A 19,692-nucleotide genomic window follows, 5' to 3' on the forward strand; every position below is an offset into this window, starting at 1 on the left:
GAGGACAGAAAACAAGCCACCAAGAGGCTGGTTCATACCACCATATGGTAAACAGCTTGTACAACAGACATGATAAGGCAATCGGTTCTTACCCCTCCTCTATGGGCTTCCAGTTAAAGCAAGCAGTTGAGGTCTCGTTTAGCGGAGAATCGGGCAAAGGATGGTTTGATGCGTCATGTCAGATTTTGGCTGTTTCATTGTGGAATATTTGAAGCTTCCCATATGGGTCTAATGTTCGTCTACTCATACACACACCATGTATTTAATAAATACTATCATGGCTGCCTCCAAAGTTCTTCAAATTCCAACAGACTGTGATGAGAAAATATCTAGGCTTCTCTACAAACAGAGGAACCACTCTGCACCTTGAAGACCTCTTAACTGCAGTTTTTAATGCAACTTCTCTCAAAGTTAGTACCCAGGTTTCATTTCCTTAGCTTCATTATTTACCATGGCTTGTCAATTTTCACTAAACCTTCCATCACTGTGTGTCAGCTTTTTTTTAAAGCATATGTCCCGTACCGGGATGTAGCTTGATCAGTGAAATTCGGGGGGTGTGAATCGCAAATTTCCCAACTAAAAAACAGCATACAGAAGGGTGAAGGGATGAGATGCCCACGGCTTGAGGTGCAATGTTCCCACAAGGAAAAGGTTTAGTATTGAAATCCATTAGGTGGGCCTCTGTCCAAGTTCTGGATAAAAAGTTAACAAGTTGAAACGTTTTAGTCAATAAAGACAAAGAGAAAAACCAACAAAGGCATAGAAGACCCGACTCAGGGCGCCCAAACCCAACTCTCAGGCCAAGAATGCCTTTATTTGGGGGGTGTACCACCCCAAACAACCCCCCTGAAGCTACGCCCCTGGTACCCACCTCCCTTCTCCCCTTGTCAGTTTCTCTATAAAAGTATTTCCTCCAACTCTGCTCTTTTGGTTCTGCTTTGCTCGAGCCATCCAGCGAGTCAGTTCCCCCACCTCTCCTTGTATCAGTTTCCTTCACCCCTCCCCATGTCCCCACGCCTCTCTTTGGTTGTCGGTGTGCTCGCGCTTGTCCTTTGTTCATTCCACATGCACCCTCCATGCTTGCCTGCCCCACACCTGTCACTCTCTGTCCCGCTTTCTGCTACCCCACAAAAAGGGAACATAGGTCACCGCTGTGGGAACTCCAATATCAAGTATCAAGTGACTGCTGCATACTATCAATGCAAACCAACGGGAGAGCGCGTCAACGCAAACTTTTACAGAATTTTGATCAAAGGAAGAAAAGAATGGCTTGATAGCCAGAAATGTCTTCTCAAAATGAATGTCAGTATTACCAAAGTCCCTTAACAAATGAAACAACAGCACATACGTGACGCATTAAGATAACACCCAAAGGGCCTACGTGGAGGGAATAATGAAATTCTAAAACATGTCCTGTCACACAGCAGCAACTGGTAATAGTCAACTATCACCATTATCCTTACATCGACCTAACTGATGACGAGTAAGCCTCAGGACGACACATCTCATGGTGGTTATAGTTTAACCTACATACCGAGGCGCTAATGGGAGCGCCTCATTGCCGAAGGCTAAAAAGGCGGGCGAGTCAATAGTGAATATCGCTTCCCAAGGTTAATGCCACTAGCTAATGTACATTAGCCTGCACTGGGAGCAGCGCACTCCAGCGAAGTATGCTGTCCACAGTGGGAGAATTGGAATAGCCGGAAATAAATGTTCCAGCCTCACCTAAAGATCTATCACAGGAGGCACTAAGTATCAACCTACAGAAGCTCCTTTGGGGTGATCAAAACCACTGCCTACAGAGGGATCCACTATTCCCCTACAGAAGTGCGGGGCTGTCCCTGCTCAGCTACAACCTACATTTGTGAAAGATGCAAATGGACGGAGACTAAGCAAACAGCACTTTTAATTCATCGACACAGTTAGCATTGAAGCACTTTCTACCTTTTACACGTTAAATGCGATAGCAAGCAGGTGAATATGAATTAACATTAAAGTTAGAGGAGTTTTAAGTGAACCCAATAAAAATTCAATTTTAAGCGCTTTAACACGGTAAGGTTTCCTCATGCAGCTTCATGGTCAGTTTCACATGCTTTTGCTGGAACGCCCCCTTTCCTTTCTTGCACAGTGCCCTCTTCCCAGAATGCACCTCAGTATGGACATTAACATTATTATTTCACTGCAGTGTAAAAGAAAATGCTCATTGCCTCCATGGAGATATTCTTGTAGTGCTATCATAGTGGAAATTAAGTGAGTGTGTTTACTTTTCTAAAGATTACTTGAGTTTTGATGCAGAGTTCTGATCCCATGCTCTTTTTCTATGACATGCAGACCATAAAAGAGGGTGGCCTTGAATTATAATTAAATAAGATACAAGCTGAAGACAAACAAGGGTAACTCATGGGGTGGAATGTGGGATGGACTGCAGCATATGTTCTCTGCGCTTGGGCAGAATGCTAGCCATCATGGCCCTGTTGCACTACAGTTGAGGTGTCCATGTGGAGCAATCAAGCAGGCATCCACCTGCAGGTGTAAGTGGGTAAATACTGGATGGAAATTGAAGGGTTAGTAGCTTTTGCTAAGTCAATCAAAATACAACACATAAAATATGCATTTGCAAAAGGAGATCAGGAGAAAGGTTGCTGAAAAAACACAGCAAGGATCAAATCAGAGAAAAGAAAGCGTGGAGCACAAAGAGGGGGAGATGAATGGATAGAGCATGAAAACTGATGGTGTGAAAAGTAAAACAGAAGATCATCCCCTAAAAGAAAGACTACTGTGACACCACAATGACCGCGTGTGTAAAACACCATTGGACACCTGGTGAAGAGGAGATTGCTCATTTATCGAAGAGACATAGAAGATTGAATGTATGGATCAAACACTGGGTTGGTTTTCATTTTCCATAGCACGCACAAGACCCTTTAGACTATGCACTCTATGCCTGGCAAGAGATCAAACACAGTTTTCATGTGTTTGATTTGGAAGAGCGAGGCATGTGTTGGCATTTGAAGACCAGAAGATGGAAGTCAAGCTTTTGTTCAGGATCCCCTGAGCAAAGCCAGGCAAGGACAGACTTTTTAGTAGGTGTTTTGGGCAAAATTTAAATTACAATGGGATAATTTGCCTAATTTCGGGAATTTCACATTATGCTACTTACACGAAACCCCCGAAATCACGCCAATATGCCACTTCATGTAATTAGGTGCTATTTGCTCTAAATATTTACCTCGAATGGTGCCATTTGTGGTAAAAAAGTGTGGCAAAACTTACTGCGAATGCACAATAACAGAAGAAGAGCGGCGGTTGTTCACAGTGCGGTTTAAATGCATCCTCGCTTCACAAATTGACACAAGGATGCACTAGGCACTAAAATATAGCACAAAATGGCGGATTTGCATTTCTTATAATTATGTGTAATTTGCAGTAAATTTGTGTAGTTGTGAAACTGCAAATGAACCAAATTTGGCACACCCCTACTTTTTTAGGCCTGTGTTTACTCGAATATTACAGGTCGGCAGGCGCGCACTTGGTTGAGTAACTCACTTTGCACGCCTAGACAGCCGTGCGATTAACCACTGGTTTAGGTGAATGCCAAAGCCTGCCTTCTAATGGGGCATTGGGGAACATGCAACTTGTCACTGTTTGGTATCTCATCTGACAAGCTTTCTTCCAGAGTCAGGACATCTCTCTCTAGGACGCTGCAGAGCTGTCAGCACGATTTTGTAGTTGAATTCTGTCGCTGAGCTATTCTTCTTGGCAGAACATTTCTCCTCCAAGTGCAGTTGTGGCTACACGTGAGCGAAAAGTATTGATCAAATCCCTTACATTGGTGGACATGGGGAGGGCATCCTTGGAGGAGCCGATAACAACGGGGATATGAGATTCACATACATAGTTACAGAATATACCTGAGGATGTACATATATGTCAAGAGAACAAGCTGTAATCAATGGAGGGGTCCTATTAGGTGACATGCGTACCCTACAAGCGACAGGTTCATGTCACGGAGGGACTTAATGAGCCTTCCCTGGAGTCCATAATACACGTACCATTCTAGTGAGAACATATTACCTCTAGTCCACGCCACATGGTCCAGATGTACGAACCCATTTAGGATTTCTTAACGGGCCGAATTGCTATTTCGGTCCATTAAGAAATGCTAAATGGCCTTTTCAGATGTACAAAGGACCAAAACTGGTTGCAATTTATGATTTCCACAGAGTAGAAATCGTGAATTGGATTTTAGGAATCACAAATAGGGATTACCTATTTGCGATTCCTAAAGCTCATGTACAAAGCATTTCCTAAATGCGAATTGGGCATTTAGGAAATGCAATTACCATCGACTTCAAGTTGATGGTAACCATGCACAAAATAAAAAAAATACATTAAAAATGCATTTTTGTATTGTGACATGAAGCGCACATATGTGCGCTTGGAAATTTGGGGGGTGTCCAGGCGTGCCTTAAGCACAGAGGCACCTTTGGGTTTGAATTTTCTAAATTGAGATTTCCTATTAGGAAATGCAAACTATTTCCTTTTTCGCCCATGGCATTTCCAATTTGTGATTCCCAAAGAGCGATACCTAACCTGTTGCAATCGCTATTAGGGAATCGCAAATTTTGTACATATCCCTTTACACTTCTTAAATAGCAATTCCATCGGAGTCACTATTTATGAAATGCAAACGGGAACCTTAATACATCTGGCCCTACGTGATTATGCACTTTTTGGTATATGCTATATAAATAATTACTTTTAATTAATACTACCAAGAGGTACTGTGCGCATGTCAATGAATCCATGGGGACGTGAGTGGGAAGCCTTCATCGAGAAGCAAAGCCGAGGATATACCAATAAACAGGCGCAGTCTGTCTCAGGTGCATTTTCACACGCCATGGAGGTAAAGAGGCTGGTATCAATTCAGCGCTGCCGGTTACAGAATCCAATTAGTCTCTCCTGACTTCTTCACTTAGTCTTATGAATCGCCGACCTGCTTACACTCAATCACTCCGCGAGAGTTACCCGTCCTTGCAAAACGCTTTGTGTCAAGATTATGAGAATAACTGAGGCAATCCGTTAATTTGAATGGCTCTTTATTGCAGGTGGTAAGAGTATGGTTCAGCCACCCCTCCTGTTCCTATTAACTTTCTCCAACTGCAACCTCCTGCTTGCTGGATACGCTTCTAAGGGATACTGCGTTCTTGCCTACGCGTGGCGGCAGCAGCAGAACTCGAACCTGCATCAGGGCAAGCTAGACTAGAACAATGGGCTGCTCTGCGAGGAACTGAATAGCGGGCAGGCGCATTAACTCATGCCATCATTGGCTTTTTGTTCCTTTGAAAAAGGGCATTTCGCTGGGCTACCACCACTATAAAACCATCAGCGATTGCCTTAGAAGTTGTAAACAAGCAGCATATACAAGGGGGCCACTCGTAAAACTTCATAGGCTGTTACAATGCTAAACAACTGGCTCTGGGTTGAAATTCCAAATAAATGGGGTCTACTTATCATATCAAAAAGAAGTAAAGGATTGCTTCTAACTGAAACAGACATGCTTTCTCTAAAACTAAAGCCTGTGAGACACCTGCATTTTCCTTTGTGTAATGTAGGTGCACTTGTTCTCTGTTGAAGACCAAACTCATCTTACTCTATCTGTGTCCAGTGGTTCCCTTTGCGTTCATGTCCTAGCGTATAAGAGGCCCAGCATTTACAACATCCGTTTAACTCACTCCCTGACCCGCTCTCCCTCTCTTACTCCACAAGGAATCTCAGGGTGTAATTTAACTCCAGCATGAGACATGGACCTTCATCAGTTCCACTATGACTCCCACCCGATTCCATCTACTGAACATCCAGGTTATGTGCCACTTGTTCGCCACTGCGCTAAAAATCCATGCTCAAAACACGCTACCGGTTAGACCCAGGACACAGAAAATCTCTCAACCTTTGTAATTAAGGCAGAACAATGTAGGTCACTGCATATCTCCCAACACAAATGGTGGGCTTCATGGCTCAGCCGCCATTCTGTTCTCAGGTCACTCTGCCCCACCCCCACATTCAATTGGGTGCCTGGCCCATCCCAGTGATCCTGCTACTCATCTCAGGTGTTTCACCCTTGACCTCCGCTACCTTTATGTGGCCTTATGTATATAAATTGGCGAATTAAGCTGTAGATAAGGTGGTGCTTTCCATTCGTGCTGTTGGTGTCTTCACAAGAAAGAGCCTCCAGCGTAGGGGCTCAATTAGGCTAAACCCTTGCAAAATGGCATGATGTAAGGAGAACAGACATCTGCAGAGTAGCTGAGGCAAGAATAATGAGGATGGCCAAGTGAAGGGTTCCTCGGAGGACATCTTAAAGGTCATAAAGCATCTTTAAGGCCATAGAGAAATGGCATGATCAAGAATGAAGAGTGAGACACAATGAGATACTCTACCCGGCTTCATTTGATAGACCTTTGCAGTAGTGCAACATGTGTACGTCTCCCACAGTGGAACATCAACCTGATAACACTGGGCAGCATAAGGGAGCTTCTTGCAGAAGAAGGTCATACCACTCAGAACCAGTCAATGACCCCCTGGAAAGCACAGCAAGTTAACTCACCAATGCCAAATTCTGGAGGCCCAAGAACCGTAACACAGTCATACGAGGAGGAACCATACATGAAAAGCAAAAGGATGTCACTTTGTCTAAAGCCTCAAATCAGAATCAATGGAGGGCTGTCTCAGTCACAGCCAACGTCATTGGCCCTGTACACCATACTGGAGTCTCACTAACAAGAGCTATACATGTGAGGGAGAAGGCATCCCTTTATCTAAAGCTTCAATCTACAGACCTGGTCCACTACAGGTTCCATCTAAGCCAACTTCAATGAGTCCAAAAACCATTACTTAACCCGGTACTGGGAACTTTATATGTTAGACAAAATGGCGTCACTTTGTCCAAAACCTTGCATCAGAATCTTCAGATCTGGGAATCTATTTGGGAGTTATATTATCTCCACCAAACCTTAAAAGAAGCTCCCTAAAATTACATCATTTGTCTCACGTCCCTAAAAAACACTCTGCAAAAAAAGCATTTGATGGTGTCACCTGGAACAAAGCAGTGCTCATCATACATGCTGAATAAGCAAAGATTCCTACCTCCACACAGAGACGTAAATGATGATGAGTAGCAGGAGAGTGAGTGATGAGACGCCACAGCCCACGATGAGAGTGACCGACGGAACGAGGACCTTTTCCATATTCTGCAAGTGGAAAGAAACCAAGAGAAAGGAGTTACGTTGGATACTTGCAGCAAGGCACCTTTGACGTGAGGTCCGTGGACCAAGCTTAGCTCGCGCACTGTGGTGGAAGGAGGAGGGGACGGGCCGGCTTCTGGATGACCCAATACGTTTCACATCACCATCACTTCCACCAAGGGATAATGAGGAAATAACAGCAGGTGGCACAGCGAGAGAGATGAGCCGTACATTTTCCAATCAGTGTTCATGTAGCCAGGCACAATCCGTTAGAGGACAGGAGGGTTTATCCTGGCACGAACTGCAACGGCGATACCCACAAGGCAGAACAGCAGCACACCCTACCAATAAAACCATGGAGCGCATCACGTTCAAGCATTGCGTGATGTACCTGTTTAACCTAGACTATTCGCTAAATACCGCACAACAGAAAATGTAGCAGATGTAGCAGGCTTGGAAACATGTGGACCCCAGAGTGCTCTGCACTGCGTGAACAGTAGATTAGTTTCAGTGCTGTTGACCTTTTATCTCCAAATATTAAACAAGCACTGGCAAAGTCAAAAGGTCTGGCCTTGGCAAGCTGGTGCAACAGTTTTATTTATATTTTTTTTATTGCAAGCACAAGCCACAAAAAGATTTTTTTAAAATACGTTGCAACCTACACATGTGCCACCGAAGGCTTGCAATAAAAAAATAGAAATCTAAAAAACATTCACTCATGAACGTTTTACTAGCATGTTAAATAGCAAACCTTTCAGTGATACCACACATATTATTATTATTGTTATTTGTGAGAGAGGCAAGAATAAATAGGAATTTAACCAAGCACTCAAATTGCAGGCAGCCACAATGTTACAATGTCACCTATACACTTTATAACAGCAACTTTAAAAAGGCGGTGTAAAACAAATCACCCACTACTTGGGGACCCAAATTGCAGGCACAATAAATAGTATTTATTTAAGTTAAGATAAAAATAAAATAACAACCATTGGCGCGCCTTTGATACCTATTGGAACTGCCAATGCCTTTTCTCATGCTGTACATGCCGACGCTGTGCAGCATGAACAACAAGCATTGGCATAGCCAATGGGTCTCGCCTTTGGGACCTTATAAGTGTTTAGTTATGCAACGGTTGCATAACTAAATACTTATAAGGTCCCAAAAGCGAGACCTATTGGCTATGCAAAGGGGCCCTACGGCTGCGAAAGTGAAAGTGATCGTGAATGCGATCACGATCAAACATCAAAGCGGTTGTAGCTGCTATGGGAGTTTCCAAAGCAGATCTGACCATGGTGGCACCAGGTCGCCTCACATTTGTTTACAATGAAGACCTGTGGCAGTACTAAGCAAAGAGTTCACTGCCCCAGTCTGTGCCGCACCACACCATTAACTGGGAGCGCCAGGGGCAGACCACAGCAGTGCACCCTACTGCAGAGAATGAATTGCTAAGTATGCAGACGCAAGTTCACACCTGCACTGTGAAGTGCGTATTATTGAAAAGAGGACCAACTCTTTAAAGTGCCGGTTCAAGTTTCAATTCAAATGGTGACCCAGCTTTGATTTTAATGAGGGGGGTATAAAAAAACTGCACGCAGATGCTTTGAGTGACTGTGTGGGGATACCTCGTGGGTTCCTCTGACCAATCAGAACCCTGCCTGGGGCACTCTCGAGGGGCAGACTATGAGCTACCTCTATGTGGCAGTCAGTGTGTCTCTTGACAGCCTCTTTGCGTCTGGGCCCATCCCATGCAAATGATGGCACCCCATCCATCCCCTCCCCGCCTCCATAATTGTGACAGCGCACACTTAACACTAACGTGGTCCATATAACATACCAGGCAGTGGGCCCCTCTATAATATTACAGTGCATGGGGTGCAAGAAGAGGGTGCTAAAGCCTGTTGCGCCGCTGGGGCACTTTCTGTAATACAACCACCACAGCATTGAGTCACTAGCAATAAAATAAGTAATAAAATGACATGCTTTTGTGGCGCCTAACACCCAGCCGTCAAAGATGTAGGAGCTATAGTGCTCTGACAATTACACACCTCTATCTTGGTGATAACACCTACATTTCTTCACTGTCCTCTTGTGAGGCCCACACAGGCGGAAGCGTCACATATTGCTCCTGTCGTGCGATACTGCACGTTTACCCCTCCCTGCTGAACTGCCATGAAGTTAAGAGCATCATTTAAACTAAGGGGCACCAATCACCTCCGCTAACATGGTAGATGTTGCACAAATGCCAACCCTCCTGATTCAGGTGGGAGATTACCGATTTCAAGGCCAGTCTCCCGCCGCCCGCATGCAAAAACCCAATTCTTCGACGGGCTTCTGCCGACATGGCCTGGTCTTGTGTGACTCTTGTGTGGAGGATCTGTCAGTGCAGTGAAGTAGAAGGCAACCCCAGCCGGGAGGGAAACTGTGAGCTTTTCCAAAAGGCTGGAGGGCTGGGGAAGAGTCAGTGACATGAAATGCAATTAGTTCTTTTCTCTTCATTTAAATGCTTAAATGGGTTTTCTTTGCGTATGGAATGTGTGCTTGCATGGTAGAAATGGGGGTCTCTAGTTCACAGAGGTAGGTACCTTTGTCCAAATAGGGACCCTTGCTTCCAGTCAGTGTAAGGGGGATACACTCCTAAAATAAACCCTGCTCACCCTCTTAGTAGCTTGGCACGAGCAGACAGGCTTATCTCAGAGGCAGTGTGTAAAGCATTTGTGAACACATACAGTAGCACAATGAAAACACTACAAATGGACACCACACCAGTTTAGAAAAATAAATAATCTTTATCTATTCTTAAACAAGACCAATACGACAAAAACCCACACTACAGTTCTCAAACTATCCTTAAAAATAGGTTATTCACTTAAATCAAGCTTCTAGCAACAAATAACTCCACTTGGAGTTATAACGACGTCGTGGCCGGTGGATATCCCAAAGTACGGTGCTGACCACGAGGTGCACGGTGTCGGGCCCGGAGTCAAGCAGACCCACATAAGAACAGTACCTTGGAATTGATGAAAACAAAGACAGTTCACAGCGATGGGGAGGTGCAGCTTCGTAGGCGCTGCGCGGCGGCGGTTCCTTACGACCCCAAGGGAGGTGCAGCCTCTGTTCCTTACTGCAGCGCAGGGGAAGCGAGACGACGGTTCCTTACTGCGTCGGGGAGGTGATGTCATGATGGCGCTGAATCCACTGTTCCTTACGATGGCGATGGATTCACGATCACCCACGTCGAGGATCGGCTCCGCGATGGCGAAGTTGGCTTCGGAGTCGATGCGGCAGAGCAGCAGGCGCTGGGCCCACGTCGCAAGTTGGAGCAGCGCTCACGGCTTTCGGCAGGTTATGGCGTGGCTCGCTGGCGTCAATGTGGCACAGCGGCCGGTGTCGGGTCTATTTCCAAGTCGAAGCAGCACTCACGGCTTCAGTGCAGATTACGCCGTCGCTCGCCGTGTCGGTGTTGCAATTTCCTTCTGTAGCAGCTACAACAACAGTTCTAGATGCAGGCAGACAGAAGGGGTGAAGTCTTTGTGTTCCTGAGACTTCAGAACAGGAGGCAAGCTCAGTTTCAAGCCCTTGGAGATCTTTTCGTCAAGCAGGTGACAAAGCAAAACAGCAAAGTCCTTTTTCTTTTTACCTTGGCAGTAAGCAGCCACTGCAGGCCAACCCCAAACAGCAAACAGCACAGGGACAGTAATCTTCCTCGGCTTCTCCGGCTCTTCTCCTTGGCAAAGGTTCCTCCTCCCAGGAGTGATCTAAAAGTCTGGGCCCCACTTTTTATACACACAAATCCTTTGTTCTCTGAAGGCAGAGAGTGTCTGTACCCAGCCAAAACCAGTTCTGTCCTCTTTGGTGCAGCTTCCTGGCAGGTGGAGACAGCATTGTTGAAAGCAGACCTGGCCCAGGCAGGTGAAAGGAAATCTCCTCCCCCTACTCTAAATTCATCCCAGGTCCATTCAGCCCAGCCCTGACTCATTAGGCTGCCAGGGCCGCTACCCTCTCCCAGCCCCTGTCGCTCACAAGCCAGACATGCAATACACAAACCTAGCAGAGGAACACTGGATGGTTTGGCAAGAAAATACCTACTTTCTAAAAGTGGTATTTTCAAACACAGAATGTAAAAATCACCCACACTAAAAAATGCACTTTAACATTCTGAGTTCAAGCATACTAAACTTTATTTTCCTATTTTGTTCCCTGGATCAGTTATGTTTATAAGATGTTATAAGCAAACTGCCCATTCTGGCCTATGCGAACAGATAGCCTTGCAATAGTGAAAAACGAAATTGGCTGTATTTCACTATCAGGACATGCCACACACATCAGGGCATGCCCTAACTTTCTCATACAATGCACCCTGCCCACATGGGTACCTTGGGCCTACCTTAGGGGTGACTAACATGTAGAAAAGGGAAGGTTTAGGGACTGGCAAGTGTGTGCACTTGCCAAGTCGACATGACAGTCCCAGACAGCACACAGGCTCTGCCATGGCAGGCCTGAGCTACATTTTACAAGCTGCTTCTGTGGGTGGCACAATCAGTGCTGCAAGCCCACCAGCAGCATTTGATTTACAGGCCCTGGGCACACTTGGTGCACTGTACTAGGGTCTGACAAGTAAATCAAATCAGCCAATCATGGAATCACTAATCCATCACATAATTTACAAAAGAGAGCATATGCACTTTAGCACTGATCAGCAGTGGTAGAGTGCCCAGAGTCATAAAACCACCAACAACAGGTCAGAACAAATACAGGAGGGGAGCAAAAATTTCAGGGATGACCCTGCAAAAAGGGCCAAGTCCAACAGTAACGGGATGCATAATTCCATATGATTAGCCAAAATACATTCCATTTATCACACTGAAACAAGGGTGACAGGAAAACAGGGAGCTTTGGCAAAATTACAAATAGGGCAGTCAGCTCAAAGTGCCATCCTTGCTGCCTCCACGCAACAGCAGGAGCTAGAAATCTGAGTGGCAGTGAAGAAACATCCATCCTATACATCAAACGGCCATCACTTGTGAACTTGCAAGAATGGGCAGAGAAAGGGCAGTTTGCCAGGCCTCATCCATTAAGAAGCATGAAATGACTAAAGGGAGCGAAAACGCACAGCGTGCTGTGTGACAGTGGCATATCGTGAACATACAAAGAGTGAATGAAAAGTGGGCGCGACTCGTGTTCCCATTGGTGCTGTGTGCAAGGATTTCCGAGATGTGAAGTCTGTTGTCTGTCTTTATACAGTCTTACCAATATTGAACTTTTTTAGTATAGTGCCACATTGAAAATATACCTTTACTACGCATGCTTTAGATTGCATGCAATTAGAAAACGGTTGTTACAATGACTGTGTTGTTACAACGTGAACCGATACATCGCAAGTCGTTACAACGACTTACTGTAGGGGGCGCGCTGGACTTAGGAATAGTATTCTTTACTATTCCTACTCCAGTTTGTGCAGCAGCAGGGAAGGTGTTGGATTGTAAATCCAACACCGGCGTGCCCCCCACAGCAAGTCGTTGTAATGACTTGCGATGTAATGGTTCACGTTGTAACAAGGTGGTCGTTGTAATGGCACGCGATCTAAAGCATGAGTGTAAACACTGCTATCGGCCACATTCTCATTTCCACCACCTCTAGACACTGTTGATGTCTAAATAGGCAAACTGCTGTCTCCAGGTTGCTGTTTATCCCACAAGGGTAGTAGGCACGGGCGGAGTTAAACCTCTGCCATGCTACGCAGAGTTCCGCAAGCGGCAGAGTGCATTACGTGAGCAAATTCACGCATATTTTTAGTGCGAAATGTTTGTCCCGCGCCGTAAAATTTTACAGCGCGAACGGCATCATGCGCAGCACAAGAGGGTGTTACTTATTTCTGACGCTTGAGTAGTTATTCTACATGAGTAGCAGCTTCCTCAACACAAACAGAAGGTTTCTCAATGCAGGCAGTAGCGACCATCTGCACCCCTGCATTGAAATATCTCGCCAGGCGGTGGTCTGGAGTACAATTTTTCTCGCTCGTGCGCCAACTTAACGTTGGCGAGCGAGGAAAAAACTTCACTCCACTGAATTTTTCCGAACTCCACGATCTACGTGGAGTGGGAAAAACTCCACGAGCGGAGCGGAATTTCACGCCCTGGCCTAATAGTGTAGTTGGTCTTGCAACCTGCCGCCAAACCCATCTGAGTGTGATTTGTGGTGCTGTGTGATCTGTGGTGCTGTGTCACAGTTATAGATATGCCATTTCTTAGTGCCTTGCTCTGCATTACTGTGTTCCAATGGCTCTTCTCAGGGCATTAAGTGAGATGCAACAGGTGGGGAACCTCTAAAATGGATGTGCCAAAGAAACAGGTGTGGCCTATCAGATTAAGGGTGTGTCTTAAAACATATAAACTACAATTCTGTGCTTCACACAGAGTCACCTGGCTAGTATTTAGGTGCACGCCTGTGAGTTTTGTTATACCAGCCAGACCTCTCACGCAACAACTAACATTGACCTACAACAAGCCAGATCCAGTAGGTTTGCCAATGCTTGTTAGCAGTATCAAAAAAATGAGAAACAACAATGTAATGTTGTGCATAGTTAGAAGTATGGATGTTTCAGTTCTGAAACCGAGACTGTCAATTAAACACTACCAAGGTCTGTAGATGGGAGTCTCTGAAACACTCCTGTTCTCTCCTTCACACTACTTTACTGTGTCTCATCTGTGACACTTGATCAAAAGCCGTTGCCCAAATGGTGCATCAGTCCCAGGATGCAGAGCCCTAACGACATCACTCGTCATTTTCATCATTCCTTAAACATTTTAATTTTTTTTTAAACATTATTATCATTGTTTTGTCAAAGTCTTCGATATCAATCCAAACAAAATGGGGATTTCCAGAACTTCCATGTTTTATTCACAAATAGTAGTGGTCAGAAAACGTGCACAATCGCTTCAAGCATATTTCTACAACATATGACGATGTAACTTTCATCCATTCTAACATATCCCCAGTGCATTTCGGGAAGATTCTCTTCTTCAGGGGTAACTATAATACAAAAGGATGAAACAAACCCTGTCAGCACACTAAGTACGTGATATTTACCTAGCAAAAGACATAACTGAATCAAGTCAAGCTTGTGGGACATATAAATTATATGCATAACCTGCCCCATAATGTGTGCCCATGGTTAACTTGAAACGAGGTATGAATCCGGATAACTCTCATCACGTGATGGAACACGTTAGACCCCCTGAATCAACAAAATAGAAGGGGAACTGCATGTTTAAAAACTTGTTCACGTGCTGTCAAAGCCCGTGGTCAAAGTATGAGAAACTTGTTTGCTGGATTCTACTGATTATACTGTAAGGTGAAACACCACAGAGAGACCCCAGTAAATGTGTAAAACTACAGAAGTATAATGCAATAAACTTACCATGTGTTGAATTTCAGATGACTATATCTTATTGAAGTAAGAAAAGAATCCAGAATTTAATAGCTAATGCACACCTCCTCCAATGCCTGCTCCGTAAGGAGCATCAGGAGAAATAGGTCTCTTTAAAAAGCCCCAAACTGAACCCGCGCTCGTGAAGAAAACAAACGAAATACTTTGAACCCCCAGAGCTCACGGTGCTCTAAAGTCAAGCAGAAGAAATATCCAGTTATCGTCGTAAACCATTGATCTAACTGGGATACTGTGGAGAAGTAATTCAGTAAATGCTTACCTGAAACGATCCATTTTGCAGAAAATATGCGACGAATTACCATAAGTGTTACAGTGTGCTGTTGAAAAATGCTCAATTTGGAAAGTAAAAGGCACTGAAAGTGAGATGAGCTGAGGTATGAATAAAGCGCTAGCCACTTGTGTGCAGTGCGACCTCACCAACACTCAATGAATCACAAATGTTTGTAGTTGCAGGTATGCTACTAAATCCGCAATGTATGTCGGTGCTTGTAATTTAAACCATCATGGGGTGCAAGCTGCCAGTGGGAAGAAATGTAAATACTTTTGTATTGTGGCAGGATGCACCCCAATATTAACACAAACACTCAAAGGCACAATTAAAATTGTGGAGTGCATCCTGCCACAAATAAAAGTAATTATTATAGCCTTAGAGCCCGCCGTAGCGGGCTCTACCGGAATTTAAGTCCTGCTCCAGCGTTAGGGCCTGTAACAAGGGAGCGGGCCTTTAATGGCTGGTAGAGCCCGCTACTGAGTGCTCTAAGGCTATTAGAACACTTCGCCCCTAGAGGGCAGAATGTTCTAATTGTAAAACAAAGGCATCAAGGAGCCTCGGGCTCCATGAGGCCGTTTCTTCATAGCAACAGCTGTGACCAAACATTATAATGTTGCAGCTCTGGGCTTCTGTTGTTTTCAATGGAGCTCCTAACATTCCAATGTTCTAATTATCATTGACACTCTCATGCATTTTTTTCTCCCCCCATCTTTCTGAAATCCTTCATCTGCATATCTCGCACATCATTTCCTTCCTCTTCACTGTTTTCTCATTGTCCTTCTGCATGTACTTTCCTGCCTCACCTTCCCTTCCCTAGTCCCCCTCTCCCACACACACTCACTCTCTCTCCTCACCTGTAAACACAGCATGCTATTTTCATTTGGTGCTGTCAATATTTCAACAGCTGTGCATCCCTGCTTCACACACTTCCACATTACAATTTGCACATTTGTGACCATCGCTCTGTGCGCTCTTCAGAGAGGCCAAGGCCTGGATGTGCACGTGGTCTGTACACATATATGATCCAGAGACAAGCACTCTGAGAAGCTCACACTGCTTTCAGCTTCACTTGTGGGCCTTTCAATTGCGACCCATAATGAAACCCCATTCTCTCCATTAAAGACCTAGAGTACATGCTGTACAAGAAGCATCCATTTTTTGTGTGCAGTTTTATATAGCGCAAACTCGACCGAAGGTATCAGAGCGCTTTACATGAGCGCCAGTTACGTGACACAAGGACACATTCATTTTTTCTTCGGCACAGGTAGGTTAAGTGATATGCCCAGAATCACAGGATGTTGAGCTGATGCCGAGACTTAAACCTGGTTCCCTAGCTCCAAAGTCATCAGCTCTGGCCGTTACACCACATCCTTTCCCCGTTGAAGGGAGGAGATGTGGGGTAATGGCCGGAGCTGCTGACTTTAGAAATGGGGAGCTCGGTTTGAGTTCTGGCGTCAGCTCAACATACTGTGATTCTGGGCAAATCACGTAATCGCCCCATGCCTAAAGAAAACTGAACCTGACGTTATGGAATGTAATCTGGTGCTCGTGTAAAAGAGGCCCATGCTCCTGGATCAAGTGTGCACTATAAAAAACTGCAAAAAATAATCATAAAATGAAAAAACGATGGAAATATAACATCTTGAAAAAGCAAATACTCTTGGGGAAGGCAAGATGAAGCAGACCACATGAAAAGTAAACAGCACTGTGCCAATTGCATGGATCACTTGAAGTGTTTTTACAGTCATTGTTGTTGAGCAATCGATCAGTGCTTACCCTGTACAGTAAAGGACATGGGTGTAGGACCCGGTGGGCACCAGTTTTTAATTACTGCTGGGTCTGAGCAGTGGCACAATTCGCCCCACTCAAAGCTAGATATTTCCTGACAAGTCTATATACCCAGAGAGGCCCGTCGACTGAACCGCACAGCGCCTTGAGACCCTAACGGGTGAGTAGTTGCGCTTTACAAGAAACTTAATTGATTGATTGATTCCATCCCAAGAACCCTCATAAATACATTTACTTGCAGATCCCAGCCTTGGAGACAGGGCTTTAACTGGGGCGGGTCCCTTCAGGTCGCTGTCACCTTTAATTAAAAACTTATATTGAACCGGGTCCCTATCGAGACCTCATATGCCAGTAAAAACAGTTAAAGCAATCGATGACAGCAAAGTAGTTCTTGTTTACATTTCACGTTTTTCGTAATAGTGCATTCTTTAAAAAGTTTTTTTCTATCGTTTTTTGTGTGCAGAATACTACTCTTGGATTGTGAGTAGAGTGAACCGAGCTGCTCCTAGGTGTCTGTTGGGGTGCAGGCTGCAGGTGGGTGTTTATAACGGGCCATGATTGAGAGCTCTGGAGCCGAGGCTGAAGGCAGTGCCAATCTCTCACAGCGTCTGTCAGCAGGTAATAAAGGTGTTCAGAAATCATGCACATCCAATCATTGGCCTTTCTGCTGCTCGCACAGAGCAACGGTCTCAGATGCCAGTAGTGATTCGATGTGAAAGTGTTTAAAGGTGGTACACAGCTGCCAAAATATTACTAAGGTGAAAGTAAAAGAAAATGAGGTGCTTACAGGTGAATGAGTGTGTTGTGTGTGTAGGGCAGTGCTGAGGTGAAGGGGATTCAAGGAAGAACATGCAGGAGAGTGACGAAAGGGCGCTGAGGAGGAAAGAGATGAAGTTCAGATGGAGGATTTCATGTGGGGGAATAAAGGTGTAAGGATCTAACAGAGTGAAAGACAGCAAAGAAAATTGGCGTGAAGGGAAGAACGGGAGTAGTTGAGACACTTCGAACCCCACTATTCCTTCCAAAGCCCTTAGTGGTGTTTAACTTACAGTCTCATATTTTCAGAATTGAAACAATTTCAGTTCTAATTATTCCCAACAAAATCATTGCTGTTGCTCATTGATCTGATAGGTGCATGCCCATTACTGTGTGATATGTCTAGATGCACTAGCGGACAGCTCAAAGAGAGGGACCAAAATACGGGTTGGGCAGCACACTATGGAAAGCACAGGATTTTAGACTGCATCTTTTAAGCCACACCATTATTTACATAGGTCACACGTCTGGGAAAAGGTTCCTAGTTATGCTACGTAGGGTTTGCCCCTTTTAAAGACCCCCCCCTCCCCCGCCCAATTTTTTCATCCCACTTCACCTGCTTCCTCACCCTTCGCATGCTCTGAGAGATCTTCAAATGGCTTCCAGTCAGCACCAGATGCACTGTCACTCAAGCCCCCGTCACTAGCCGTTTGGATCAAGGCAACACTCTACAGAGGAACCACCACTCACGTCCTGAAGAGACTACAGACAATACAGAACACAGAGGCCAGACTCAACCTCAACCTCCCACAACAGACCCAAATCACTCCACACCTCAAGAAACTCCACTGGCTACTGTCCACAAGAGATGTCAATTTAAGATGCTGACCCAGCCCAAAAAGGCCTGCACAATCAAGGTCCAGCGTACATCAACCACCGCCTGAGTTTCCACCAAGCCTACTGCGTTCCACCTCCATCCACCTTGCACACATGCCCGCAACCGCCGAAGCAACAATGGAGGACACTCCTTCTCCTACCTCGCGGCCAAGTCCTTGAACAGCCTCCCTCTTCACTTCTGGACCCCACCCTCTCTTCAGAAATTCAGGAAGGGATTCAAGACTTGACTGTTTAACTGACTCCACCCGAGCAGCATGGTTCTCAGCGCTTGGATACTTTCACGGGTGATTAGCGGTGATCTATAAATCTTGCTTGATTGATTTAAAAACCCTGCTGCAAGGGATAGCTGGAAGGCACGAAGAACAAGGTATGGATTGTTGGGTCCCATCTCCTCCTCCACTCCTTTCCCTAGGTGGCCAGGCTTGTCGCTCGAAAATTAGCGTGAAACAGAAGTGAGGAGCTCTCAGGATTGAATGCGTTTTACGTGCACACCCCCATTTTGCATCAAACAAGTGTCTCTGCCCCAGTCCTACCGGCTACTTTCCACCTTCACGAGTACACTTTCCATGAAGACCAGATCAGGAGAATGACTCATGGGCAGACACGGTGATAGGCCCAATGTCACTGAACATGGCGGCGAGTGGGTGCAGGCATTATTGTTTGATTACACTTCTCGGAAAACCTCGCCAGCAGGCCGCATGCATGGGGGCATGACATGTGCACCTATGAGCCCCTGCCATTAACAAAGAGACGTACACAACATTTATTGTGGTGGCAATTCCTGCCAGAAACAGTCACAAGCCATGTCGAGCCACATGACCTGTAACTATTGCTTTATGTGAATTGAAATCCTCTGCTGTAGGTTGGAAGTTAGGTCTTATATCAAGCAGGTTTATGGCAGGCTGAGAGACTCCGAGCAGGCGGGAGTGCAGCAGATGAATGTTTTCACGTGTCCGCTCTGTATTTATGGCCCTTTCCTGTGCTACTAACATCTCTATTTCCACCTGCCGGAGATGCCTTTGAGAAGAAGAAGACACAGGCCCTGATTCACAAAGAGCCTCCGCACTCGTGATGGGAGACCCCACAGTTGTGGGAAGGATCCACGCTCGAGGCGGAGGTCCCACAGTTGTGGCGGGTTCCCGCACTCGTGGCAGGACTTCCGTACTGCAGTAACCCATTGCCACGGTCCTGCCACGAGTGCGGGCAGTTTCTGAATCGGCCGCATAGACACTGAGGTGCACTGAGAGAGAGAGAGAGCGGGAGTGAAAGAGAAACAGGAAGAGAAA

The 19,692-nt window shown here is 45.5% G+C and overlaps 1 protein-coding gene across 1 annotated transcript in view; it reads right to left on the bottom strand.

The window, feature by feature from the left end:
- Nucleotides 1-19,692, bottom strand: part of ADGRB1 (adhesion G protein-coupled receptor B1) — a 466,033-nt gene that overhangs the window by 92,356 nt on the left and 353,985 nt on the right. Inside the window, exon 19 of the mRNA XM_085604813.1 lies at nt 7,147-7,250. Coding sequence (XP_085460939.1) covers nt 7,147-7,250 — 104 coding nt within the window. The remainder of the gene's footprint in view (nt 1-7,146; nt 7,251-19,692) is intronic.

The sequence above is a fragment of the Triturus cristatus genome, chromosome 5_1, assembly GCF_964204655.1.
Source record: "Triturus cristatus chromosome 5_1, aTriCri1.1, whole genome shotgun sequence".
NCBI lineage: Eukaryota > Metazoa > Chordata > Amphibia > Caudata > Salamandridae > Triturus > Triturus cristatus.